We start from the raw sequence: 27,819 nt of genomic DNA, 5'->3' as shown, positions 1-27,819 counted from the left end.
ATCTGGAGGAGATTCATAAGATTTGTCAGATAAAGTAAGGGGGAAGAATGACAGGAGAACAAAGAGAGAATTTCTTTCTTTAAAAACAACACATGTTGTACACTATGTACAAAATTAGCAACTGCCACAATGTTACAATGAATTCTGAAATTAACTCATGTGATGCTACCTTTTTTTTTTAAATCCACCACTCATCCATTTGTAGAGAACATATTTAACTCATTGACACAAACAATAAGAAAAGTAAAAGACAAAAGCAAAACCATGTATTTACATACTGTGCAGGGGAAAAGCCTGGTTTTCGTTGCGTGTAAAAATGGCATGAATGATGTAATCATTCAAATTCCCTAACATCTACTCACTATACAACCCAGAGTTTTCACTTCTTTTAGCAGGATTGTGCAGTTGCTTTTTTAAACACAGATTACAAAGGTGAAGTAAGAAACAAAAGGTTTAGACACTCAAACAAACAAAGGGACTTTGTGGTACCATACAAATCTGCAGCATTTATAGCGTTGCCTCAAAGTAACTATAATATTTCAAATGTAGGACTAAAGGTTGAGTTATCACAAAGTGAGTGTCTACAAGCTCGGCTGAATGTAGAGTAGCTGTAGTGGATCTAAATAGTGCCAAAAAGTTCAGTGATGCTACTCCGTGCCCATGAAAATCAGACTTACAAACACACACTCATATGATTTTATAATGTGCAGATTTAAAGTGGAATTCAATGAAAACTGATTTTTAGGTTGTTTATCTACAAAAGCAGCAAATTCACAAAACATTTACCAAAACAGATTTTCTGTTTAGTGCATTTTAAAGGACTTTTTATCAATGCTGAGTACATTTTAGGGATCATTTCTATATTTTATGTCAAAGAATTGAAGTAACTGTGAAAAAGTATAGATTCATATGCACCTGTGTAACAGGTGTGTGTTCGATTATGTACAATTTTACGTCTTAATGACTTTAAATCTTTTGCATCTTGAGATTTTTTTTTCTTCGAAAAATTTCTTTACGCATGAAAAAGAACCTAAAAAGTAAGTTTTAGTGGAATTCCTCTGCAACATCTCACACAGTAATGTCAGTGCTTCACTACAGGTCAGTTAAACACAGTCCCTTTATGAACATTACTTACATACTTAAATACATAGCATCAGCTGAACCGGTTGTCTTTTCTCCACTTACACCCTGACTGCTGTTGCTCATTTAACTTCAATGCCCTTTCACCGATGGGATGTTCAGAATCTTCGTAACACTTTGTTAATGCAAAAAGATGTTGACATCTCTGCCATTTTTGTCATGTTCACCAGCTCTGATCATCACGTGTGTATTCAGGGTAAATCCATAACCTGGCAAGAAATGATCACCACTGTTTTGATCTTAGTTTTTTTCCTTAGGCATTGAACGTTTGTTTTGTAGCATTATGTTGCCTTTGTTGCTTGCTGTGTCCTGTTGGATCTTCATCTTGAGAGGTTAAAGGTCAGGGAAGCGGCTGGGGTCTTCTTTGTAATCGTTGGGAATTGTAAAAATGGATTCGTCAAACTCGTCGTAGCGAAACTCCTGAAATGTCACCGTAGCTGTGATTGTAGGAAAGACAGGGATGTCTGCAGGGAGAAGCACAAGCAGAACTGGTGATTATGTTTTCAAATATCTTAAAGGCATACTTGTTTATTTTAAGTGGAAGATTATTTGCTTTGGATTGCTGAAAATCTGTTTACCGAGTTTGACAGGAAAGCCGGGGGGGAGCTTCATCTGAACAAACTCCCTGAGTTTATTAAAGTGCTTGAAGGGTGCAATCACCTCCAGAACATTCAATAACCTGAGGGCGGGGGAGGTGGGGGGGGGACAGACAACAGACAAGAATTAACAAATCAACAAATATAAAAGTGGCAAGTCATGTTTGCTATGTGGCTACAGTTCAGATCAATAAATGCTCATCATGTGGCTTTTAATGGATGAAAAGTTGAAGTAAGGACTCACGATTCAATGCCCAGAGGAAAGTCTTGACTCATGGCTATCGTGGCTTTGAAGTTCTTCTTGCTCTCTTTGCAGACTAGCTCTCTTCCTAGATGAGGTGCTCTGGGGGGAAGACAGTGACAACAAGCTGTCAGACTATTACAGTATCTCGTAATGAAGGTGGCTCACTGAGAATGAGCTTACAGCTTTGCTTTCTGTCATCTATATTCTTTCTTCTAAACTGTACACACACAACCCTCATCAGTACCAAAGTCTGGCCCTGGAAAGTACAATTAAGTACAATTGCATGTGAAGATTTCTGTTCATTTGGTTCATTCACAAATTGATAACAGTAACATTTGGTCTGGTTTCCCCTGCCAAAGTCTGGACTTGAACATTTAAACACTTACTTTCCATTGTCAGCAGTGATGTATTCTTCCCAGGAGATAGTGTTGGGTGAAGGTGGTGTTAGAGATTGCCTCCTTGCAGGCTGAAGAGGAGAGAGAGAGAGAGAACGAAAACACATCGAGGTCACTTTTTAGACACATACACTGCAGGGCCACACATAAAACAAAGAAAAACAAAAAAGGTTCACACTCACAGCAGACAAAACAAAATGAGGAACCATTTAATGTGTGTTCTTACGACGGGATGTTCATTTGCAGAAAAAATGGGTGAGTTGCCGACTAAAGATCTGTCAGTCTGACAGAAATCATTGGAAGAGCTCAGTTAAGAAAGTGCTATTTAATATAATTTTCCTTTATTCTATCTGTCTTTAAATATAATGACATGCTCAGTAGTACACCACTAGAGGCCACCAACACCACTCAACTCAGCAATTCTTGTTTGGGCTATTCAGCCTCACTCACACACTCTCTCCTACTCTCTCTCTCTCTCTCTCCCTCTCTCCCTCTCTCTCTCTCTCTCTCACACACACACACAAAATATAATTTAATTTTAATGCAGCTCAAATAACACTGTACACCACTAAACATCAGCTTAGCTAAATACATAAGACCTGATACCATTTCACAGTGTACTTTCACCCACCTTTGTACACAATGCCCTTACTTCCTGAACAGCAGCGTCTCAGCTCTTAATCCTTTTCTACATTCACACTTTACAGGTTTATAACACACAGACACATCAGTAAACAGGAAAAAAGAAAAGCAGTAAAAGACAGAGCCTTTCCCTCTATTTGTACAGATCATGAAGAGAAATGTTTGTATAAAAAAAAGCAGGATCAGTTCCACCAAGTCTCACTCTTAGTCACTTCCAAGTGTGTAAAACGGTGACATCAGGAATAAAAGATCTGAGAGCTTTAGCTGTAATGAACTTAAAAACAATCATTAAAAATATTGTAATATGTCATGAAATGCACAGCAGTCTGTTTACTTTCTTTTTCTCCTATGTTTTTGCCCAGATTCACCTGGAGTACCTCTGGAGTCGGATCAATATCAGAACTAACTGTCCTGATCATTTTATCATCTACTGTGACTTCCAACAAAAACAGCCGCATCAAAACAGTCTCCAGAATGCTCCCTAAAAACCTGCTGGATTTGCCTCCTCAAATCAAATCATGTGGAATGATCTTGATTCTCTTTTCTTAAACGAACGTCAAGTGTTTTCCTTCAATGTCAGTTTATTTTAAGTTTGGACAATCTGGTGTTGTTGACCCTGACTTGCAGCTGGAATCACCAATCCTGTTTTTCCTAAAACTGACTTTCTCCTGAAATGAACTCAAAGCTTTTGCCAACATCGAGGTTCAAAAGACTGGAATCACACCAGCTGACCTCTCTTTTGTGAGCCATGGTTAAATAAGGCAACTAGAGCAGAATGATCTGGAAAAATGGAGATGACGAGACACCTGATTGTGCCAATAGTCAGACCAATGAAGTGTAGATAAAAATGGAGACGATATCTTCACTTTCCCTCATTCCCGCCTACACTGCAGTGTTCACAGACATGTTTTGGTGTTTTCACCACTGTGGGCTGTGGCCTTGGTAAGTACTCGCTCTCACACTATGTTTACCAGCTCTGGCGTGCTGTTATGACGAGGACAGAGTACACACAGCTTGCGGAGGCCCTGATCTGCTGGTATGCTGGCCCCGCCCTCCATCATTCCATGGCACCAGGGGTTTTAGGCTTCATCCGTGTGATCAATAGTGTCAAGCCCTGTTCGGAAGGTCCCCACGCTTCCCTGTGTCCACAGGCCAGCTTTCCCTCGCTGTGGTAAACACAGCTACGTCACAGCAGCTGGTTATTTTCCTCTCACCCACTTCCACGCATATTTTTTTTCACGGGGGCCCTGGTGTTCATATTTTAGTATGAGCACCAGCACACACTAAAACACAGGCTTTTTTCACTTTAAACATGTGTGAGCAGTGATTCAAATGACTTTAAATAGACTGAAAAACAACAATGTGATGAGACAAAGCCGAACATAGAATAAGAGGGAGTCGACAAAAAACAACCGAGCAGTTAAAAAGCATCCATTGACTGTTTGCATCCATTGCTTTGTCCTAACTGTGTGACTGGCTTTATGTTTAGACAAGGGCTTGCTAAGCAAACTCTGGAACATACTGTAGTGAGGGGATGGTGGGCGGGAGAGTCGTCCCTGTGAACAAGGTGCAGCTCTCTAGCCTTCACCACTAGGTGGCAGTGCTGGGAGTCAAATCCATGCATAGAGGGGGGTAGTCCTGTGTCACATACAGTGATCGGGAGTAGTTTTCATTCTGGTTTCATGTCTGACACTAATAAAACATCAAAGGGACAACGGTGGCGAGTCAGACAGGAATTTTTCAATAAACCATGCAAAGTTGACTGATGGAGTCTGGCAGGAAGTCCATGCTGTTTCAACAAGATTTATCTCTATACAGATACAGCTGTGAGTACAGTGAGGTTTATTTTGTCTCAGACTCATGTCCTACCCCAAGGTTCCAGCGGGACAGGACAGTTTCAGGACTGGACTGGTTCTTACGCTGCAGGTAGAAGTAAACAGGATGTTTATAAACAGAGCAAGATGTGCTCTACCTCGTTCTCATTTTTGCTGAGAAGTTCCTATCAGTAAGCCACCAAGTAACTTGAAATATGCACTTTATCTTGGTGTGTTTTGTCTCTGATTATACTGGGGGGGGGGGGGGGGGCGCACGGTTCCATGCTGTCTGTGAATATCTGTCCCAGTTCTAGTCCAACAGAAGGCAACTAAAAACTATGCAGTTTAGACCTTTTTTGATGACTCACTATGTAACTTCATCATTTAATGAGAACCTGTGAGAAAATGAAACTCAAGAGGATATGTAGATGAGGTAGATTGGAATAAATGCATGAAACCTGCAGTACTCACACTGAATAATAAGTCAGTGGTAGCTTTCAGTGCAGGAAGGAATAATGGCCAATTCATAATGAAACACTTGGTTCATTTTGGTAAATACGCTTATTTGCTTTCTTGCAGAAAATTAGATAAGAAGATAAATACCAATATAAGACTACAGCCAGCAGCTGGTTAGCTTAGCATAAAAAACGGAAACAGCTAGCCTGGCTGTGTCCAAAGGTAACAAAGTCCACCAGCTAATGCTCTTTAATCAACACATTATATCTAGTTGATTTCATCCAAACCAAAAGAACAAGTTGTAACTACAAGTTGTGATTTTATGGGAGGTTGTGTCTTGGAATATTTACTTTTTCTTTAACTTCATGGTGACATAGATATCTTCTAATCAAACTCTCTCCAACGGATAAACACATTTTGCAAAATATCCAACTAAACCCTTTAAAATAAGTCAATGTGACACAAAATATTACAGTATAATAAGTCAAAGATGGAAGGAATTGTTCAACTTACAGCAGAGACCAAAGACAGAGTGCAGGAGTCTGCAGTGCTTATTGACTCCTGCATTCCAATATTAGAAATGCTCTGCTCTCATGTTATGTTACATTATCACTATGCAGTAGGATGGGTGTGATTTGATGATTGATGTTAGATGGTAGCCTTAATTGGTACCTATTATGTCTCCTTATTTTCAATCATATATCCAATTTCAAAATGTCACATGTTCATATTAAAACGTGGCCAAAGTGTAAAACGTATATAGGAGTAATCCCTGTGAGCAAAAAAAGGTTGGCTTCAGACTGCTCTGGATGTTTGGTTTCCAACAGTTTCTTCTGCTTTCAGTCTGAACAAAAGTAGCTGGAAATGAGCATAATAGGTCCCCTTAAATGGTCACAGTATGGGTGATGATGGTTGGGCATGGACTGCAACTATAAATGTTGTTTGTTTGGTGAAATTGCCATCTCCCAACTTACATCACTTGATTGAAAAGTGACCACCATACAGATTCTCAATCCAACTCACCTCAAAGTTTTGATCAATCAGGTTCCCTCCTTTGCTGAGACTCTCCATGATGGCTTTGTTCCTCAAGATGTCCTCCTCGCTAAGATGCTCCCTTCTCTTCCTGGACTCAAGCATTAGGCCGTTCACAGAGTAGAAATCTGCCAGAAAGTTTCCCACACGCTCCTGGAGATAGAAGAAACAGTCAGAAAAAGTCTCTCCCGCTGAGTCATCAATTTCCCTTTTAACACGTCAAAAAGACAAAGGAGTGAGAAGACAGAAAGCAATACCCACATAACTCATTCACTGCCTCCATGACCCCTACCCTGTCTGTGTTGTTTTTAACCCTGAGCCTATCACCTGTGGTTTCCCTTGGGTTATCACATTTGATTTATTTACTGTCTTTCCTGCTTGGTATGGGAGATGTAGCACAGGAAATATCATGAAAATGGAGGGCGTCTATGGTATTGAATAACTGAACTGTAGTTCCCTAACAAGAATCATATTTGGACAGATAAGAAGAAGACAAAGAGAAACAACATTTACACTTCCAGCATAAGACACATGGTGGCAATAATTTATTATTCTAACTGTGGCTTTCCATAAGGCCGCACAATATCAGAGTAATTCCATGATCTTAAAATATTATATCCCTTTTCATTTGTCCATGTTGTTTTTAGGTCAAAAAGGGGTCAACAGTCTGTTTCCTTTAATATGGAACAGCTGAAAACCAACATTAAATTACAAGTAAAGTATAAAGATATAAAATACATTCTGATATATTTGTGTCATGTTTACCTTGTATTTCCTCTCTTCCCCTGAGAATTGATCAAATTCCCAAACTTTCCCTGTCTGGAACACACCACTCAAGTCACTCAAAATTCCAGAAATTCCCCAGCCAGGTAAAGACCAGCTGTGGTGGTGGGATTAATAATATCCTGATACCAACAATCACAACTACAACAGTTGACACCAACCGTCTTGTCTTCTCTGAACAGCCAGCCAGTCTGTGCCCTGGAGAAGGTGATGGACTTGGTGGAGAGTGTGGCTGAGTACACGTCGCTGCTCATCAGAATGTCCACTTCCTCCTCTGTTTCCATCTCTGACTCCTGAAAATACAGGTCAGAGCTGTCAACACAGACATGGAAATATGAGGTCTGAAATAGTGCTGTTTTATTTCCATGAGGCAAACAAAGATAAGCCATAAGAACAGGCTGCATAGCACACATGTAATCAGGCTTTCAACATCCGACAGCAGCACAGATACAATTTTAGTAGCAGTGAGCTTGGTATAAATTTATACAGCATGTGTTTCATATCAGTGCTGATAGGAAACTGCTCCCTATTTTTTTCATTGTAACATCGTATGGAATAAAGACAAACTAAACAAACCACTGTAGCTATAAGTCATGAACAGACACTGTTTTGCTAACAGGGATTTTGAAGAACAATGACCAAACCAGAATCTAATGGGTCCAATGTGACATTTTTAGGTGTTTTGACATGCTGTTAAACAAGCACTAACTAGCCTGCTAACTGACATTAGCAGTGCACTTTTTCCTGGTTAGTGTTTGATTGGTTACTCATTCAACAAGCTGAGGTGCAGGATAAGAGGTGTTTTCATGTTTATAAGTTAGATGAGAAGGAGTAGAGAAGCTAAAGTGGGTTGTTGATAGTCTGTCTCTTGTGTTGGGTAGCAGCATGCTACCAGGCAGTGTGACCTTCCGCTCTGCCAATAATCAAACGTTAAGTTATTGCTTTATGTAATATTTGATTTGCTGTATCAAAATGAAATCTCCAGCTACCTAAGCAGATGATGGAAAGATATATCATCAAAATAATGCAAACTAGAGGGCACCATCATGAAATCAAAGAATTCATAATATAAATTTCTCCCTTTTTGGTTTCTGATTTTTTTTTTGCAAAGGAAAACACCGGACAAGTGATTTACAGGGCAGATATGCTGTGGTAGACAAATAAAGGAAGTTTAATTTCAACTGGACTTTAAATATTGTGGGCGGCTGTAATAAACATGCCAGTCTAAAAGTCTTTGTCTTTCATTCTTGCTTTGCATATGAGATGGTATGTCACACCTCATGGTGTATCCGCTGGTAGACTTTCTGTTCGTTGTCCAGAACAACAAAAGACTCGGAGGGGATGGCATTGCCGTTGAAGATGAAACTGAGGTCACCGCGCTGACACTTCATATCTGTGAAATCTATGAGGGTGGTGTCCAACCTACAAATAGATACACACATATGCACATACAAAAAGAAGATGAAATGTGAGAACTTTAGATAAATGAAACAAAAAGATAGCTAAACAAGAAAAATAAAACAAAGGTAAACTATGGTCACAGACAAGGCACTAGCAAACAGCTTCAAAAACTGTGATGGATGTCACCACTTCACTTAGAAAGTTTAGAGACAGTGTGTATGGTAACCAGTGTAACCAGAGACACATCACATTTTAAGATTTTTTTTTAAAATTTAGTCAAAGTGTGTAGTCCTGGAATGAGGCATGACAGCAAAGAGAATAACTGATCTGTGAAGACCAGACACAAAGTGGAAAGTGCTATGGGTAGGTATGACAGCGCTGACACACTGTAACACTAGAATGTAAATGAACTTGCTGTGACAGTGTTTTTTCTTTCACTCTCTCTGTCTCCCTGCAACTCTGGGATAATAAGGGGGCATTTTGAATACCAAATTAGACAGCCAGGAGCGGTTTCAGAGAATAATGACAAGCTCCACATCAAGGGTATCTCACACAGGAACTGCACACAGAGAAACAAACACAGTCTATGTAGTGAATTCTTCAAATAGACTTAATATGTTATGATACCCAGTGGTATTTGGGTATGTGCTGGATACAGAGCTGCCCTAGTTTTTCTAACATGTAACACTATAAAAACTGTAAAAATGTGTTAATGTATCGTGCATTTGTCATAGCTGTGTGAGCTAAACTTCAAGGTTGTTAAATGCTGCCTGGTGTTAGCTTTTTGCCCACAGTGCCATGAAACAAGCAACACTGACTCCCACAGTAGATTCATTGCTGTGATTGCCTGTCAACATGCGTCAGAGTGTGACGAATTTCTGCTGACGCCCTTTGTAAGTGAGGTAGCAGCACTTTAGACTCTACAGTAACTCTCCTTCTCTGGGGCTCTGACTCAAACTGATGAACAGAAGTGATAGATGTGCATCTGCTTCCTCATATCGCCCAGCAATGATTTCACACACTTGTTAACCAAACCAGGTTGAGAAATGAAATGGGAGGTAGAGAAAGAGCAAAATGCTGTTGTGTGCAGTACAAGATGACAAATAAACCTTTAAGTTACAGGATGGACAGAATTGCTTTTCTGTGTCTTTAAACGTCACACATTTTAATGCATTACATTTGTTGACAGGACTTGCCTGATGTTGAGGCCCTGCTTGTAGATCTTACACGCATCTGAAGGCAGGATTCTGGAGAGCAAAGGCACTGCAACATGAAATGATAAGCACGTGTTAAACAACAGCCTGGAAGTGCCTAAATTTAGAAAGCACACTCAATAATGAAGACAACCATCCACTTCAAAGCTTCTGTAGCATATAGCCCTGTAGACTAAAGGGCCACATACCAGCAATAACATGTAGCTGTGTAGCTAAATATTTAATAACTTGCAGCCACCGACAGGTTAAGTTAGAAACTTCCTTTGCTGCTCTGCAATAGCAATTCAAGACATGCTCCTTCTGAGGCAAAGATATTGTAACAGTCCTAAATTATTCTGTCAATGACTATTAAGAAAGGCTGCTAGAAAATGGAACAAAGTACCACATCTAGTCTTAACAGGCCTAAAGGAGCACTGAGCCAGAAAGCACTCTGACATAAGCATATATCCATGAGACTGTGGTGGTTTGAATTGGATTGTCCTCTACAGACATAAATCAGATATCTCACTACTCTACAAATATAATTTTAGGTGTATGTCTAAACAATTATTATTATTATTTATATTTTTTTTTACAAAACTTCTTATTACAAATACACTGTTATGCAACCAGTTTACATTCAGTTACTCTCATGCATCCATCTTGTCCACTTTGTCAATAATTCACAAAGACACAGTGAGGACATAGAGGTCAGTCGTGGCTCACACACTGACGCCAGAGTTGTGCAGACTAGGCAAATGCTTCTACACCAGTACCACTGTATACATTTAGTCAACTGTGATAGTTTATGTTTCATTCGTATCATATGTAAAAATACATCCTGTGTAACTATGCTCCTGGTATTACCAAATATCACTGATAATCATAAAAAGGGGCACATCCACATTGGTAGACAGTGTGTCAGGTCATGTCCAGCAGGAGGAGTGTTACCAAGGTAAACACCTTGTGCTACAGTGGCTATAAGCTGAAAAACACTCGCTAACCAGACAGACGCTGACAGATACAGTCACATGCTCCTGTAATACATCCCTCTGTTTGTGTTCACCTTAAGGCTGCAATCATACCAAATCCGGCAATGCGGCACCTTCCAGTAGGGCACATTGAGGTGTGTGCGTGTTTATTTCTGCTAGAGTTTTACTTCTCTTACTCACTGCTCTGTTCTCGTAACTGCTGCTCCCTTTCTTCATTCACTCTCTACTTAGCTGCACCACCGCTGCTCTCTCTCTCTCTCTGTCTGTTTCCTTCTCTCTCTCCCTCACATAATTTAAATGTATATATCTGTAGAATATATCACAGGCATGAATATGTATATGTATAGCAATTGCATGTTTATATTGAAAAGAGATACTGTACACAGATAAAAGCAGGCGGTGTAGTATAGACTTTACTGAGGACACATGGTGATTTTCCAGAGTGGATAATGTCTATGAAACAAAAAGGTTTCTGTCAGTCTCACTATTATAAGACAAGCAGGCAGTGGAACTTGACTCACCCCAACTTTGGAAGTCCCAGTGAAGCTCCAAGTAAAAGTCTCCAAGCTGCAAATGAAAATAAAGAAAATTCAATTACACATGAAATTACAGGGATGAAAAAAAGTGGAGATTCGTAGCCAAATGCTGTTTATTTGACAGAAGGTGTTTTTTGGGTCACCAGGAATAAATCATGCTGGAAAAAACATTTAACACACATATTTACCCAGACCAAACCCTTTTCAATTCGCATGAACCTGATTAAACATGAGCCTCAAACTCCTTCCACAACAAATCATGACTGACTGCCAAAACTCAATACAGCCTTATTGTCCCGAGGTACGAGGCTGGCATGTACTGAACTCATCATCACCGTCTCAATATACATATAATATACAATCTCCGAGAGACGACAATGCAGAAAAAAAAAACATCTCTGGTATTCCAACTTCATCATCCAGGAAGGATCACGTCATGTCAAACACAGACTCAAGCCATTTGAAGTTTACATTTAATTCAGAGGAGAGAGCCACTAAACCAGACCTATGTTAGAGGACTGCTTGAAACACACTTAAAGGACTAGTGTGTAGGATTTTGGGGCATCTAGCAGTGAGGTTGCAGATTGCAACCAAGTACCCCTCTCCCTCAACTTCCACATGGGTAGGAAAATCTACGGTGGCCGCAAAACACGAAACGCCCTCTCTAAAGCCTTGCTAGTGTTTGGTTTGTCTGTTCTGGGCTACTGTAGAAACATGGTGGTGCAACATGTCAGCCTCTATGGAAGAAGACTAGCTCCTTCTGTAGATATAAACTGCTCATTCTAAGGTAACAAAAACACAACGATTCTTATTTCTAGGTGATTATAAACAAATAAAACATAATATATTCCATTCAATTCTACACATTGCACCTTTAAAAACACAGAGTATTAAGATATTTTGCCTCTTTTGGTCTTGTATTTGCCCATCTGCTTAGTGTCCCTAACTCTCTTGTGGGGGTGGTGCTGCTGCACAGCTGAACTGAAAGCTGAAAACTGCCAGATGCTTACGCCTCCATAACATCATGATGGGAAGGTTCAACTCAACAGAAAGTCTCCTCATGAAAAGCATATATGTCAGCCTGTGTGAGTGTGTGATGAATGAGTGACATCATACGCAGACAACCACAACAACCCCTGATAATTGTGGCTCTGAACGACGTCTGTTAGTAGTTATATGTTAACAGTGTGCGTGTGTGTGTAGTCATACCAGGCCGCAACAGAAGCACTGTGAGGCTTCATTTAGCCTTAAACAACACATCTTTGACTCTGGACAGCTGATAATGTGCTTGTGTGCCCCTGCTGGCACTGATTTGTTATGATGACAGTTATTTGTGGAGGGGAGGAGAGAAAAGTGAGGTAAGCAGAGTATGTATTTTCAACTTTGTAAAGAAAGAGATGAGACAAAGAACCAATGAGAGAAAAGAGATTAAAAAAAGAGAACAAAATGGGAGCAGAATTAGAAGATGTCAGGAGCGGCAAAATTAGAGAAAAGAGCAGAAAACTAAGAAAGCAAGAACTACATACTTCTTTCAGGGCCTTCAGCAGTTTTGGCCTCTTGTCCTCCACACTCTCCCTGGACTGTTGCTTAAGCTTCCTCAGCAGTGCCGTGACTAAAGGACACAGAAACAAAGAGGAAAACAGAGATTAAGATGGACATATGTGAGAGCAAAACCAACAACAACGAAGGCCAATAAATTGTGTGGAAAAAGCTCTGGATGAAGGGCTTCTTATGTAGAAATGTTAAAAGTCGATGTAACTTGTAGTAGATTGATTCACAACACAGGTGTGTCACTGTGAGGTTGAAGTTTGTAACAGTCTGCAAGGTGTGGAAAGTCTTACAGGGGTACACATGCCTGTGTGAACGTACTGTAAGTCTGCACCGTTATATCGGGAACACGGGCAAATCCCGCCAACGTGAGACCTGCTAGAGAAGACACAGTCTACAGTAATGATGATTTCTGGTTCAGAGATACGCCAACTTTCTGAGACCAGATGGGACACAACCAGCAGCATCACACCCATTGTGGCATACCACCTGCAGGGATCAAAACATTCAAGGAAGTTCAAAGGGAACGAGCCTGAGAGATACAGAGCTGCCTGTAAATGAGCTGCGCCTATACCTCCTTAATGACCTGGGGGAGAGACATTCTTGCAGGGGACTTCTTAACCCGACAGTCTGACTTACAAGCATTCACAGCTCTTTAGCTCATTGGCTGCTGGAAACTTGATCTTATTTGCAAAAGGATTAAGAAAAAATGATCCACACCCAACTAGCTGACATTTATTTAAATATTTGCTGTTTATAAGGGAGTGGGAACATCAGTTGCTCATTGACATAATTGTGGTGCTTTGATAAAGCCAAGAGGGGATTAAATAATGACATGACTGAGCCTATTATGAAGTTGTGGAAACTGTAATGAAAGTATTAAAATGTGACAACAGACACCGCCCTACATTTAAACCAGCAGCAGATATGAGACTAAGAGTACAATCGTTAGCCTAACTAGCTCCTGTGCTGCTGTAGGTCCACGCGATGAGTTAACATACACTAACATGTTGTTCATATTATCTAACTGGTGTTCCCCACAAGCCAGCACAAAGGGGGTAGGGGGCTCGATGAAAAAACTAAACCAAATGAGAGCTCAGACACGTAACACACACACACATGCGCCATGTGACACAGGCACAGCTAAAGGAGGAGGGTGTCTATGTGGCCTGGCGGCTTAATGAGTGTGGACAAGCTCTGGATGGAGCTCCTTCTGATCCTCACTGCCTCTCAGCAGGACAAGGAAAGGAGTACAATCTCACCATCTGGCGACAGACCACCCAGCCAAAGCTTACAGAGAAACCAATACAGACCTCTTCAACGACTAAACCAAACTGACTCTCCATGCTGGCACTAATTCACCCAGACACTGATTAAGGCACTTTCCTGGCACTAATTAGGTGAGCGATCCTAGCAGTTTCACCTCAACGCTAATGAAAAGAGACATAGTTCGAACAATGTTGGGTGAACAGGCTTTACATCACTACAAACTGCTACTACTCAACAATTAGTCCTTGAATCTAACTGGACAACTACTGCTGGCAGGTCTCCAGCAATGTGAGAACAGTCAATATTGACACAGGTATGCTGTAGAGTCACTGTGGTGGAGTCAGACAGGCTGACGTGAACAGGTTGGATCAAGTGGATAAAGTTATAGCTAAACTGGCTGACACGTCGTCAATTACTGTAATTTTACAAGACATCTAAAAAGCCACTTTACCACTGAGTTGCTGTTAATGCCTAGATAAAAATGATAAGCTGTGTTAAACATGTCTGTATAAATGTACTGGGGAGGAAAAAAACATTTTGTGGAACTCTATAGATCAGATGATCCAGCCTTTACAGACACTGATCCCATCCATCATCCTTTAACAAAGACCACAATCTGCGCTAATATTTTTGCCTGAGGTGTTATTGCACTTTAAAAGGACTATAAATGTTGTCTGAATCTTCTCCCTGATTAAAACTCAAACTGATCTTATCTGCAGCAAGCCTCACTGCTAACTACCAAGACACTTTATGTCTTCCACCCACACAGAGAGACCCAGTCCCTCCGTCTAACAAATACCAACATAAGTATGGCAGCCTTTAAAAGAGCTCCTGAAGCTGACTCAGCGAGTTCTGCTGGACTAATCCTATGAAGGACTTCACATTTATTGTGCTGAGTAGGGAAAATAGTCACCGTTTCCTTTAACACCTCTCCCCTGTGACGTCATCATGGCAATCAGGTAAAAACTGCATACGGAGGAGGCCAAGTATGATTGTTTTACATCGTGCAGACTCAGCAATTTTCTGACTCAAATGTTGTTGCTGAGCTTTCATAACAGAGGTCCAGGGCTGTTCTTTTGACATTAGAGAACTGAAGGAGGTGAAGAGGGTTAACTATCAACGACTGTCTCTTCTCTGTGCTTTAGCGCAACACAAGCTCTTACCTCCTAATACTTGTCTGCTGATTCAGGTGATCAGCAGACTGACCTACTGCACTTGTCTGATCTCTTAAATCAGCAGACATAAACAGACGCTTCTCTGCGAACCTCCTCTCCCAGGCCTGCATCCGGGAGGTGTGGTGCAGTCCTGCTGAATTTGCTCTTTCCCAAAATGCCACTGCATAAAAGTCTGTGGATGTCTGTTAGTTTGTCTTCTCATCTGGTGCAAATATGGTGATTCTATAAAACTACCAAACACCTCCAATGAGATTTGAGATTTTTTTCACAGTGTTTGACTGTGAGATGCAGTTGAAAGCTCTGACAAAGGCTGTTTTGTCACACATACAAGGTCAAAAATTAATTTCCATGGTAACCTTCTGCGTAGAGGAAAACATCACTCTGACATACTTCTACACTGTTATATAACTATATAATAATACTACATTACATTCAGTTTTCGTTATGAAACTCTGTAATTTACTCTGTTACTGTTATTTTCTAACATTCAACATGTCTGAATGCAGCAAGTGAGAAGTACAGTCCCAAACTCAAACTACAGAGTATCATGTGGCAACATTTAACATATAAGTTAGAAGAGGTGAGGCATCATCAACATTAAGTTTTAATGTAGTTTTAACAGGGTTCATTAGAGAGTCAATCAATAAAGACACCTGTATCTGCTGTTAATGTACATTAGAGAGTGGCATTAGAGAGTTAATTAGAGGATGCGGTCAATGGGGACACTTTATGCTGCTTCCCTTCATGACTGAAGAAAGATGCCCAAACAATTTTATCCACACTGTTTTAGAAAGCTAATTTTTCCTGTGTTTTATCATGACTGTAGCTGCATTGTAAATATGTCTGTGTGCTATCACAGCACTGTCAATAATATGGATGACTCACCTCCAAATAAAATGGTTAATATTTACTATTCTTAACAGAGTCTACGCCTGCTCAGCGGTGATGTGCTACCCTGTCAGCTCACATCCTGAAGTGTTTTAGACAACCAAAGAGTCTGCATGAAAAACACACGATGATGACACAGTTGAAAGTGCACAAAGGGTTTTTTAAGTTCACTGAATCAGAGGAGTTAAAGAGAAAAGAGAAATCTTCAAGAGAAATCTTTCCTCTCCCACTTTTTTTACCTACTCATTTACATGTAGTATTCCTGTATACCTGTGATGTCAGTATTAGCTGATAACATGGGCTATAGTTTTGTAGCAGCAATGTAGTGTTGTAATTTACTTTGTTTTATTCAGTATCACCACCTCCAAAAGCTCAACCACATACAGTGAAACCTCAGGTCTTCCTGTTCCCGTGATCACACATCAACAGCTTTAAATGGATTATTTACAAAATGCACCTCTGCAGTAAAAACAGGCCATTCAAAATACTATACAGCCTCACAAATACTGAATACAAAAATTATAGAAATGCATCGTTTGCTTCCAAAGCACTATGAATATGTTTAAGTAAATACTCTCAACGTTTAAATTCATTTTATTATTGTCATTTATTCAAACTTGGAATGACATTGTTAGGAAGTCTTCTGTATCATTAGTTGGTAACTAGTTATAGTCGATGAGTACAGTTAAAATTAAGATAATACTCCTAAAAAATTCTCAACATTTCAGAGCTGGACTTTGGAACGTGGGCGGAAAATGGGTGAGACTGGGGCCTGAGCATAATCAGCCTATGAGGAGAGAGAAAAACACCTAATGAATTGCCTTTCATTGGGCCACAAAAGCCAGAGGGCCTTGAGGAATGCCCCCACTGTAAGGAGGACAAAGCAAGCAGGCCAGCATCATGGTCCCGCCGGGAGGCAGCAGTGTGGAAGAATGTGCAGAGGCATTCGTTGATTTGCATCCCTTGATCGGACCTTTATCACGATTTTCACACGAGAAAAAACAAACTGAAACTCCACTGATGCCACATTATTTTCAGGAAATGAGCTGGCTGACCACCAGAGTCAGTCAGTCAGTCAGTCGCAGATACTCACTCATCTGTCGGTCTCCGTAACTAATGGCCTCTGCAAGGGGGCTCCATCCCTGAGCGTTCTTCACCTTCACTGGTGCATTGTGGGCCAGCAGCAGATGGGCACACTCTGCAAGAGGAACAGATGGACAAATAGACAGATAATTACTTGAAAATGATGATAACTTTATTTGTATGGCACTGGGATTGTAGAACATCACAACTAATGTGAATTAATGACAAGACAACTAAGGCGTACCCAGAGCTGCAATATGCACAACTATAACCTCATTAGTTTTTGCTTTAAAGCAGAGCAAATCTATAAAAAGGTGGTTCTGAGACAGTTAACCAGTGCATTAATATCAATAATATATTATAAGTAATAAAAGTAAGAATTCATTCCATCCAAAAGCTTAATACATTGTTTTAAAAAGAAAACGATCTCTGTCCACATGAGCGTTTTTTTCACACTGTTTCAGAAATAATCTCCATCCATACTAACTTGCTTTAAGACATATATCACATGACCATTTGTGTACACTGGGCATGGGTGTGCCAGCGTAAAGAGGAAGAAGATTAGTACTTAGTACTTAATTACTTATCAAAAATTACAGAGACAGAAGTAAGGCCAGAGTTCTTTGCTTGGACTTACGACTGACGATGTGGAACTGTTACTGAAAGTAATTACGAGCGTGAGTGGGTCGAGGTGGTGGAAAACATAGATTAGGAGTCATCACATGATAGGGGCCTGACAAATCAGGGAAGGACATGTTGTGACCGACAATACCAAATCAGGAATCGAACATGGGTGTCCGCATCATCAAAAGTCTCTGTTTCCACAAAGAGTTTTCAGACTAACACAAGATCAGCTGCATTTCAAAAAGTCTACATTTTAGGGGTTTGAAAACGTATGTGGACGCAGGGCATGAATGTAGTAAAAGTTACGCATTCTAAAGTGAAAATGTATTAATGTGCTGGATGAAGCCAGAGAGATGTGACATTTAGCAAAAATGACCTTTATAAAAGTAAGAAACGCCTGTGGATGAATAAGCTCTTATGACTATCCTCATTTGTCTGTTTGATGATCTTTTCTGGTGCTGAAAAATAATGTTGGCACATGAACAAAGAAAACAAAGTCTGTTTGCTTCAAATATTTACAGCACATGTAACAGAAAACTGCCCACCCCAAACTCTCAAAAACAAAAACAACAAAAGTAACTCAGTTATTATTTGTTATACCCACAGGAGTTTAACAAATTGATACAGAGTTAACATTGCATATTTCTCATCAGCTGCTTCCTGTCGGCAGCCCTCATGTTGCTATGGTGACAATAAATTCATAGTCAGAGCCCCCCCATCAAACAGAAAAAAAAACAGACTAATTTTAACTCGATGCTCATACGACCTTCTAGAGGAGAACCAACCCAAAAAAAGAGAAGAGACACTTTTACTAGCTTAATGTATCTTCTGTGTTGCCTGTTACTGCTTTCATTCAGTCCAATGCATTTATCACAGTCGTATATGAACACTGCAGTAAAGGCTGATCCAAATGTGGGGCGATGGCTATGATGATACCAACTGGAGATTTTCATAGCATCAAATCAACAATTTAAATATATTCCTGGTTTTAAAAAGGGAAAGATTGTATGTAGGCTTGAAATGACAGCTGACCCATTAACCAAAGGACCATGGGACCTACAGTCATACAAGACTGCATCCTATTTTAGATCTGCACTGCTAGTAGAGTAACTCTCAGAGCTGTGGTTGTATTCCAACAATGGGAAAACAGCCAAAAAGCCTCATCCCTGTTCTATGGCAAGATCAGCAGTAAGTGCAGTACAAAATCCCTCCACTCTCTGGGCAGCCTGTCAACAAACTACAGCCAGCCAAAAATGAAGCCCGTTGTTCCGGTTCAGCTGTCAGTTTTGTCATGACATCATTCATTACAATGTTGGCGCCTGTACAGCAACTCTGTCTCAGCGCTGAGCAGGAGCAGTCACAGTCCTGTGAGCAGCAAACTGCCCGAATACAAAACATAAGCTAAGTAGAGCTGCTAACAGTCTGCTGCTGAGTGGATATGTATGGCTAGCACTTGATGGGGCAGGAACTTGGGCAGTACAGTTGTTTGAGCACATCTTTCCAAGTGAGCATTTAGGCTGATAAAAGCTGCATAAACACTCTCAATACAGTTTGTCTTTCATTGCCTTTAAGTTAACATATTAGTCATTTGCATAAATTCAAACTGGTTATTGCCCTCATATTCAGGCTTGTTTCTCCACTCGACATCCATACAGTTTGTGTTATAAAACCTGCCTCACAGAACCAAACAGTGATCAAACCAAACCTGTTAGATGACAGGAATGACGGGTGCGTTGTCATTCAGTCAAAAATACCACATCACCTCTCTGATTTACATACTCAATATGTTTTATTAATGAGAGAGAGGCCAGCGTTTCATACATTCTTTATGAGGAATAGAAAAACATGCTAAAGCTCCTCCTAATTAAACATATTAACCATATAACAAAGAGGAACGTGGCTATCCCCTGAGCCTAGGTACAGAAAAATAAAAAGGCATTTTATAACTTTACCCAAAGAATTCAGGCTGTACTGTGTTTTTTTTGTTTTTTTTTAACAAATTATCACTGGCTTTGTACTGCTGGCTTCAAGGTGGAAGCAGTGGCAAAGAAAATCAAAATGAACAAAGACAGGCCAATGGGAAGTCATTGTGTTCACACCAGGGGAGCAGCTGTAGTTCAAAGACTCAGCCTATTACTAGTCTGAATGCATGAATTCTTATTACATTTCTGCCCAGTTCTGCTTGACGAGATCTGCATGTTAAATTCTGAGTAAGGGCTAAATAAAATCAAATACCATCATATTTTTGACTAAATACCTCAATATCGATATCGTGGGTAATTATCAGTGAAGTAGATATCAATAAAGTATCTATCTATCTATCTATCTATCTATCTATCTATCTATCTATCTATCCATCTATCCATCTATCCATCTATCTATAATAGAGCAGCTAGACCAGTCTGGTAAATTCAGAAAGTCTTTAAAACCAGGTAGACACCACATATGATATATCACAATATTACAATATTCAAAATCTGAGACCATGTCAAGTTTCATGTTGTATAATATGTATAAATTGTTCAGCCTTATGCTGAATCTTGTCCAAAATCGGACAACTTCAGACAGATTGGTTATTAGGGCGCATATTGCTTTAATCATATAAAGAATCTCCTTTGGCACCAGGGTGATTATCGCCAAAGAGTGACACACAATGAGTCTTACATCAGCAAACAGAACAGCAAACCTCTGTGTTGATGCTTAAGTCCAATCTGTGCCTGGGCTCGAGGATGCAGCAGTTGATATCGGAGGTTCACGCCAGGAAAATACTGGCGGCTAAGAGCTTGCCGTCTGACATAAGCTTTACATTCCCCAGAGCCTTTGACCTATATATCACCCCGCTAAATCCAATGATTGTGTAATAATAATGACAACATTTAGAAGATATACATTACATAACCATCGAGAGAGCAGCCACGCCATGTGTCCTGAGCTGCACGACTGCTAGCTTCTGGGCTGGCTTTTGGAGTTTTAAGTACAAGCTCTAAACTGTGTCTGGCTTCGACAATGAACTGATATTAACAAAAAGATCCGTCTTGGATTTTCAATTTTCAATTTTAGTACCACTGGTTAACATTAACATTGATTGAAATGATTAAAATGTAATGGTGCATAATCCAGAGAGTATTTCCATTCTGAGAAGCAGAGCTATCATACAATTAGTTGAATTATTATTTACTTGATTCAGTGATAAATCATTTGGTCTTGAAAATTACCTGTCATAATTTCCCAGAGGTCAAAGAAACATGCTCATTATTTGTTTTGTCCAACTAACAGCTGAATAAATATCAAAATCTGGTTTCACATGTATGACAAAATCTTCACATTTGAGAGTCTAGAACCACTGTATGTTTGAAAAGTGACTGAAACAACTGAGTGATTATCAAAATAGTTGCTGATTAGGACGCCCTGGTGGCTGACCATGAACCACATCACGTCCAGAGCATTGAGACCTTTGTTGGATTCCCCATCTCTCTATCTCCATATTTCCTGTCATCTCTCTCCTGCCGGCTCACCAGCACAAGTATACAATACCCAAAAAAGCTGTTAATTGTTGACTAATTGATTAACAGACTAGTTGCTTTAACTCTATATCATACAGGTATAATATGAAGTCATACACCGTTCTTATGAGTTGATATTTTCTTTGCAGGAAGTCGACAAAGAAGCAACAAGAAGCCACTGTGAAATCAAAGATGGCTGCCTTAACCCACATTAACATTGAACCTAAAACTCATTAGCCTAGTGTTTGCTGACTGATTCGATCCGATATGCAGCAGTGACAGTATTGATAAAGGGAAGTCTCCCCGTGGGTTTCTGGGTTGATTGCATGTGTAGGAGCTGTGCAAGATCTCGCTGAAGTCACATAAAAATCTAACAGTGGGAATGAGGGAAGCTGAGCAGACGGGAGAAAAAAAGTGCTAATCTAACGCTACAGTACGTGCAGTGGCTGCAGATGGTGTACTTGTTGAGAGGCTCTGTGGGCTGTTAAAACCCCAACCATCCTACTGTGATCGACTCTGAGTACATCTATGAAATGGCTTTTTCGCTCACTTCCTCACTATCGATCACACACACTCAGCAACAAAATCAAACAGGAGCTGAAGGAGTCACTTTGTCATAGTCTCTGAGGCAAAGCTGAAAACTCGTTATGATATTCTCCCTGACTAAAACTCATGATAACATTCATAATAAATGAGTAATAACTTCATAATAACTGAGCTCAGCAAAGACAGAGCTCTCCTCTCTCTGTTTGATGGACTGCTCCTTTTTTTAGTGATGACCTGATAACATGTGCTCGTGTCAGAGGAAGTAACCCGGCCACACTGGCAAAATGGCTCCAAGCGCTCAATAGGTTGTTAGCTTTTATCTATGAGGCTTATTTTAATTATACTGTGATTTTATCTTTGTGACCATGGGAACACATACAACAACCACTGGACAAAAGGGAACACGGTCATTTTCTGTCCATTAAGTGGACATGACAGCAAACAGGAACAGAAGACAGCAGTGTCAACCCAAAACTGGGTGTGAAATGTGGTGTATAGAGTACTGCAAGTTTCTATTTCAAGAGATTACATTCAAGGCCAGTTGCTAATGAGTCAGAGAGTGAGGTGTGGTGCTGTGTTTATTGAATGGAAAAACCCACTGTTTTACAACCATGTGTTCATCATAGATTTATGATATACAGTGGACAGGTTTCCTTGTTTTATGACTATTTTGACACTTATTTGGCTTCTTCAGTTATGGATTTTCAAAGACTTGTTCTGACAACACCCAGATAAAAAGTACAGTAGTAATTTAAACGATAGCAACAGAGATAGCTTAAATAATGTTCAATACAACATTAAACGTGTGGAGATTAAAAGAATATGTCTTGAGGTGCTGTGTCAAACAAGAGCTGTTGTATCTCACATAACTTTGAGTGTTGCACGTTCTGACAATGAAACTACACTCCTCTCTCACTATTACACATGCTATCAGTTGCACATCCACAAACACAGTAGAGGTGGCTGAGGTTGGCCTCTTGTCTTTTTCTATAAAGGATGGATTCAATTGTACAAATTTCCACCTGTACAGCTGGTTAAGCTTTTGAATCTAACAAACTCCTGATGTGCATCACTGTTATTACGACTGTGGTCATCAAGCGCACATAACACAAGGCTATATACACAAACAAAGCCCCTTGTCCTTTCCATCCCAACAGAGCAGCCACACCCAGACTATGATGATCTCATGCCGTAGCCTTCATCCTGTCTGGCCTGAGCATCTCTGGAGGAAAGGGCAGCCGCTCAGGGAAGAGATAGGCAGCCTCATTAGCACAATCAATTCCATAGCGTCCCATCCACCACTACATGTCGGCGCTCTGCTCGGCTGCATCACCAATAGGCGGTGGCATGGTCTACACTCTGGCGACAGGAATTGAACTTTGCAAATGTGAAATCAATTGAAACCTATGCTTCAATGACAGACAGTACACAAATGGGAACGACTGCTACAAGTAACCCTATCCTTGAATTGTTCACCAAGAGCCTGCTGTTAAAAAAAAAAAAAAGGGGGTAGAGGGAATTAATTTTTCAATAGCATGTTCTGCAGTCTCCTTGCGAAATTAAATGTAAGCATCGACTCACAAAGGGGCAGCACGTAAATATTTTATGCACATCCTTTCAGTCCATCCAGTGCAATCCAGCTGAAAACAAAATCACGTAAAAATGTCCATAAAGCCTTGATACAGTACATCATGACCTATTAATCATGTTATCCTAGGGTGTGTTACATACACAAACAACTTCTTTGAGTTCTATTTCCATGATTTATTGGAAAGTTACTCCCAAAAAAAGATGATGTAGTTTTCCAAGCATCATTCTGTGCCTCCTCTTTAACACTACTGAGTCAAACTGACTGAAATAACTCTACAAATTACAAAGTAACCTCTTCAGCACAGCGTGAGACTCCAGCTGAACACTAATAATAGCACCTGAAGCAAATATCATGAAGGCTGAAAATAACATCTCCTCTGTCAACTAATTACCTCCTTTGCCACATTCAAACTATTATTATTTGATCAATCAGAACGAGAGACTTGAGCCACTGAAAAGATCCTATTTCTTGCAGTGTCATCATTATCTAATCCCCCCCCCCCCCCCCCCACTGATTAAATATGTTCTAATATCCTCAGTGAAGAAGAACATGTCCATGAGAAAAGGAAGAAAATAATTTTCCTGCTCAATCCAGATAATTGGCCGGACGGGAGACGCATAAACAGAACCTTTTTTTCATGTGTGAGCATCCTGACAAGTAAATAAACTTAAACATACCCAAACAGAATACATAAAGACCCCACAGAGTGTTTCATTTAGAAAGCGCAGTCAAGAGTCAGCCACCAAAAATAAACCACTTTTGAGATGCATCTTTTAACGTTACTCACCTTTGTGTCCCATCATGACAGCGAGATGCAGCGGTGTGTTTCCTAAAGAAAGGAGAAAAACAGAATTTGTGGGCAATCTTTGGTAAACACAATATGAAATGAAAGCATCTGATAAGTACTTCACCTTTTGGACTGTCACACTTTGGGTAAATTACGTGTTTAAAATAGGGAGGCCTAATCCACTAAACTCCAAATGATATGGTTAGTACATGTCTATTGTGTGTTCTCCCACCATGACGAGCAATATAACTAGGCTATTAACCTTCTGCACATCCAAAATAAGCTTTTAACTGACAGAGACATGGCTTTTTAACAGACATGAATGGTAAGAGAAGCACACAGGAAAAATAACATTTGCATCAGTTGTAGAGAAGCACCAGTTTTCTTCCAAGGATGTGAAATGTGCCTCATAAGCACTGGAGAATCCGTCAAGAGAAAAACAAACTGCCCGCTCAGCTGCTTCTAGCTCCTCTTCCAGAGGGAAGAGAGGGCAAGGATTCAGAGTAAAGAGGGCCTGCCTCAGAGACGCCCTGATGACGGTGAAAATACAAGCAGAGGGGTCGGCTACCAGTCCCACTGGATGTTATGATAAACTGGAAGGATAAGGCACAATTTCTGGCCACATAAAGATGTTCTGGACCTGTAATTGTAGACACAAACAGCGAGCTCTCAATTTCAAGTGTAAATTACTAAATCTCTACCCAGAGCAGCGAATGGGTCAGTTATCTGAGGCGAGGTTACACAATACTCTCTTATCCTCCATTATGCAGATCACTTTCTCTGCTCGTGTTTTGATGTGCATATCCAAGGTTTCTGCTGCCGACCAAATTTAATGCATGAGATGGAATTTTTTTTTATCAATCAAAGCTTTGACTTAATGGCAACACATCTTTACTACCGACCTCTGTATAAATAGTTTTTATTGTAAATGTTACAGTGCTAAAACAATTCCTTGATTTATCAATTAGTCATTCAACAACTCTGAAAATAAATCAACTGTTGTATGTCACTGAAGTTTGTTCCAGCTTCATAAATGTGGAACTTTATGCTTTTCTCTAGGTTATATTATTGAACATGGAATATATTTAGGTTTTGGACTGCTGCTGTAGATGTAAATTGAACTGTTGGTCAGAAGAAGAAAGAAAAGGTCTGAATAATACGAAGATACTATGAATCAATAGTTGCAGCCCTTCTACATTGAACATCACAAACCACTATACCATAATACCAGTAGTATCTGGATGGTTTTATACCACTATACCACAATAGGAACATTTGTTTTTGTGATTTGAGAACTGACTCCTTAATGATTAATTCAGTGCTTATTAATTTTTGGACCAATAAGAAGAACAACAAACATAACTGAGCTGTAAATCATTGCTCTTATGGTACTGGCCGTCCTAAATCCTAAAGTAAACAAGTTTACTGATTTTAAGTGACATCATGTGACAGTCGGGCTTCTGCCTGTGTCCAGTGGACGCTGAACTAATGTGTGAGTAAACAGTGCTGCCACTGAGCCATACCAACCCTTATCAAGGCTGGCAGAACATTTGAAAAATACAGGTTCAAGTTCCACCAGCAGAGGCAAATGTCCTGCCTGACCCCTGTACTCATACACCTTGTCAACACTTTGATTTGAAGACAGACCACATTCTAGTGCTGACACAGAGCACAAGTACAGGCCCTCTTTTGTTTCGGCACATGAACCGGAACAAAATAATCTTGTTGTTTTGTGACTGTGGGAGGGTTTCTTTGGAAATGGTGCTGTTATCTGAGCAGACTTTGCTCTGCAGAATGGGTGCTATCAATCCAGAAATCCCAATGTTTTGCAATGGACTCCTGCAGATTGTTGTGTTGTGTGTGAATAAAGATAAGGATCATACACATCTGGGCACGTTTTTGTCACCAGTTTCAGTGCTCTGTAGATGGGAAATGACACTAAAGCTTCTGATCAACAATCAGTCTTACAGGCTTTTTAGTCAGTTGACATGAATGAACTGGCTTTGAAGTTATCGCAGGGAGTGAACATTTGGGAATCAGTGATAAGTTATAAGGGTGCAGGCCTCGGCAGGGAGACGCCTCGCCTACTTCCAGGGCTGCTGGAGACTGATGGCCTATTAGCTCGAACTAAGCTTCACTGGACCTTGAAATTGGTAGATGGTGACGGGTTTTAGGGGGGATCCTAATGTGATAAGCTGCTGGTAGACTCACCATGGACGTCCTTCTGGGCGATATTCTGCGTCCGTATGAGCGAAGACAGGCGTCGGACATCTCCTTTAAATACACATTCGTGTACCGGAAAGTCCTGCCCGGTTGGGATAATGGGGTTTTTGTTGTTGTCATCGATGACATCCGATGTTGACAGTGTGTTCGTGTTGGCATTAATCTGCGACTGCTGCTGGTTCTGTTGTTGCTGCTGCTGCTGCTGCTGTTGTGAGGATGCCGACTTGTTTAACTTGTGGTTGCTGAAGATTTTACTTGCTCTACTCCTGTTGTTCGTCTTGGAGGCGGTGAACGTCCCGGTTGCAGCCTCTTCGTCCGGCTCCAGTAAATCTTCGTCCTTGCTTGGCCTGTGGTCCTTGCGCAGGGAGCGGACCTTCTCTCCGGTCATTTTCTAAACAGCTGACGTTACCGGAGCAGAGGGTGTCGTCGCTGACGATGACCCTCCGGGCGAACTGATGCGACTCGCCAGTTGGAAGTCTTCACGCAAACACCGGGAAGTGCACAACATGAAAAACACTTAATCCTCCACCGGGTAGGGCAAAAACGGCGCTTCGCTCTTGGACGAACAAATAGCAGCTCTCGTTCAATGGTTAATTACAAAAACAAACTGCTCACTTTCCTCCTCTCGCCCCAAAGTGCCGCTGGTTGCTGCACAACAGAAGCAGCACCCGTTGAGTAGTACGGAAGATTGGGCTCATGTCTTCCGCCTCGTGGTATCGCGAGAGTTCAGGGGAGGTTATTATCGGTCATTTACTATAAATCGTTCAGCTCACAGCAGTAGTACTGAATAGTTGGGGAGTAACTAGTTACATGTAACTGCGTTACGTAATTTAATTCCACAATAAATGTAACTGTTATCCATTACTGTTACTGGGAACAAATGTGTAGTTAAATTACAGTTACTTCTGGAGATGTTTAAGATTGGGGGGATTACATCTGAAGTCAGACCTTTAAGATTTTTTTAATCATATGTAAATAAATCATGACGTTGGCTTATTTGGAGCACACTGGCTTTAATGGTGTCAAAGTACCAATTAAGCCCATGCCAGACTTTTGATTTTTTTCATAAAATATCTTAATTTTATATTCCAAAATCTAAATGAACTGCATAATGAATACATATTCAAATGAAAGCTAAATCTCGCTTTATAAGAAATTATCTCCCTTATACATCATAGATCAGTATCCATGAAAAACACCTGAACACTCAGATTTTGGTGGGCATAGTGGGTACACTTACCCTAACAGTTGAAAACATTAGTTAGAAAATTAGAAAAATAATCAAAAAGTAATCAAATGTAATGAGTTACATTATGTTGATTAAGTAATTGCAATAGTTACATTACTTATTACATTTT

General features: G+C 40.3%; 1 protein-coding gene across 1 annotated transcript; it reads right to left on the bottom strand.

Moving 5' to 3' along the window:
* Positions 1-822: 822 nt before the first annotated feature.
* LOC128361455 (ankyrin repeat domain-containing protein 13C) lies at positions 823-27,753 on the bottom strand. The gene is made up of 13 exons (XM_053321926.1): positions 26,450-27,753; positions 24,239-24,280; positions 17,198-17,302; positions 12,751-12,836; positions 11,210-11,255; positions 9,700-9,766; positions 8,380-8,524; positions 7,264-7,395; positions 6,311-6,472; positions 2,367-2,446; positions 1,981-2,079; positions 1,719-1,819; positions 823-1,604 (listed from the first exon to the last, which is right to left on the bottom strand). Exons 1-13 carry the CDS (start codon positions 26,847-26,849, stop codon positions 1,474-1,476), a joined length of 1,596 nt encoding a protein of 531 aa, XP_053177901.1. The 5' UTR covers positions 26,850-27,753; the 3' UTR covers positions 823-1,473.
* Positions 27,754-27,819: the final 66 nt, after the last annotated feature.

This window comes from Scomber japonicus, chromosome 7, assembly GCF_027409825.1.
Source record: "Scomber japonicus isolate fScoJap1 chromosome 7, fScoJap1.pri, whole genome shotgun sequence".
In the NCBI taxonomy this organism is placed as follows: Eukaryota; Metazoa; Chordata; class Actinopteri; order Scombriformes; family Scombridae; genus Scomber; species Scomber japonicus.
The sequence above is the reverse complement of the archived record's forward strand: the minus strand, read 5'-3'. Positions and strand labels throughout refer to the sequence as shown.